Here is a 1,380-nt window from a genome sequence, read left to right as displayed (position 1 = left end):
TGTAATGGGCCACCTGGCCTGAGAAAACGTAAGGATTTTATTTTATGGGCTTTTTTTTTTTGCTCGACACGCGACGTGACTGTAGATAAGAGGGAAGCCTCAGAGTTGCCTTTCGAGTTTAAATAAAGGTTTGAAATGAAAATCTGCACTCTGGTTGGAAGCCAAACTGATGGTGGTGGACGTCCCGTGATGATGGCCGGGAGGCTGCGATCCCCTCCACGCCGCCCCCCGTACCAATAGGGTTGGGCATCGTTTGGATTTGAACGATTCCGGTTCCGATTCCGATTCTCCATTTCGATTCCTGTTCTAAACGATGATTCTCGATTCCGATTCTTTGAGGTGCAGGTCAAAACAGGTCACAGCTTATTTTTCGCAGGAGATTTTTTTAATTTTTTTTTTTGAAAATCTTTCATTTGTTTCATACTATTCACATTGTCAGTTGACTTGATACAGTTTAATTTGGTTGCTGTACTGTAACTAAGGTATTAATTAACAACGTTTTTTTTTTATTTTTTTAGAATCGAAATGCAAATAATGTTACTTCCGGTTCCGGTTCCTATTAGAACCGGTTCTCGGTGCCCAACCCTAATTTTTCAATCTTTCAAAATGTTCTTATGTACCCTAGTTGCTATTGCATGCACTTATTTGTGTTTCATTACACGTATGTGTGCATGCTTACCTGTTTTACTGCAACACTACTATCACCGACATCTAACCGAAGGGAGATCCCCCCTTGAACGGCCCTTCTAAGGTTTCTCTCCTCCACATTGCCTGTGGTGCATTTTTTCCTATTGCTAGGTTTTAGTGAGTTTTTCCTTAACTTCTTCGCATGGGGTACGTCTGGGAGTGTTGCATTCATTTATTAAATTTCTTTTGGACTTCATGGTGTTTTTGTTTTGTTCTTGATTTATTGTGATGTTTCTTCTTGACTTGTTTAAAGAAGACGTGTCCGGCCCATGGGGACATTAACGTGTGTTGTCGGGCCTTACAAATTAATTTGATTTGAAACTTCTTTTCGTTGTACTGTACTTGTACTGTATAATGGCGATACATTTTAATCTAATTTGAATCCATGAGCTACCGTCTGAAGCAGAACATGGGACATAGGAGTGGTCAATGGACATCACACAGCTGTGTGTTGGGAGGGCATGACAGAAGTGTCCTCTCCTACATCTAACCTCCTAGAAACTGACCAGGAAGTGACGTATGCTCCCAGGCCACGCCCAGCCGGCCCCCCAAGGGCAGATGGGTAATGTTGGTCACACGACAGGCCAGCTCGGTGGGGTCAGCAGTCATCTGGGGGGTCGTCGACACGGGGGTCAAGGGTCAACGAGAAGCTAGGCTCTGGTAGAGAGAGAGAGAGAGAGAGAGAGGAGAGAG

The 1,380-nt window shown here is 43.8% G+C and overlaps 1 protein-coding gene across 1 annotated transcript in view; it reads right to left on the bottom strand.

Annotated features, from left to right (window-relative positions):
- Positions 1–1,380, bottom strand: part of ptgfrnb (prostaglandin F2 receptor inhibitor b) — a 198,089-nt gene that overhangs the window by 82,074 nt on the left and 114,635 nt on the right. Inside the window, exon 6 of the mRNA XM_084330038.1 lies at positions 1,179–1,322. Within this exon, the coding sequence (XP_084186164.1) occupies positions 1,179–1,322 (144 nt within the window). The remainder of the gene's footprint in view (positions 1–1,178; positions 1,323–1,380) is intronic.

Source organism: Notolepis coatsorum, assembly GCF_963971535.1.
Source record: "Notolepis coatsorum genome assembly, chromosome: 1".
NCBI classification, from domain to species: domain Eukaryota; kingdom Metazoa; phylum Chordata; class Actinopteri; order Aulopiformes; family Paralepididae; genus Notolepis; species Notolepis coatsorum.
The sequence above is the reverse complement of the archived record's forward strand: the minus strand, read 5'-3'. Positions and strand labels throughout refer to the sequence as shown.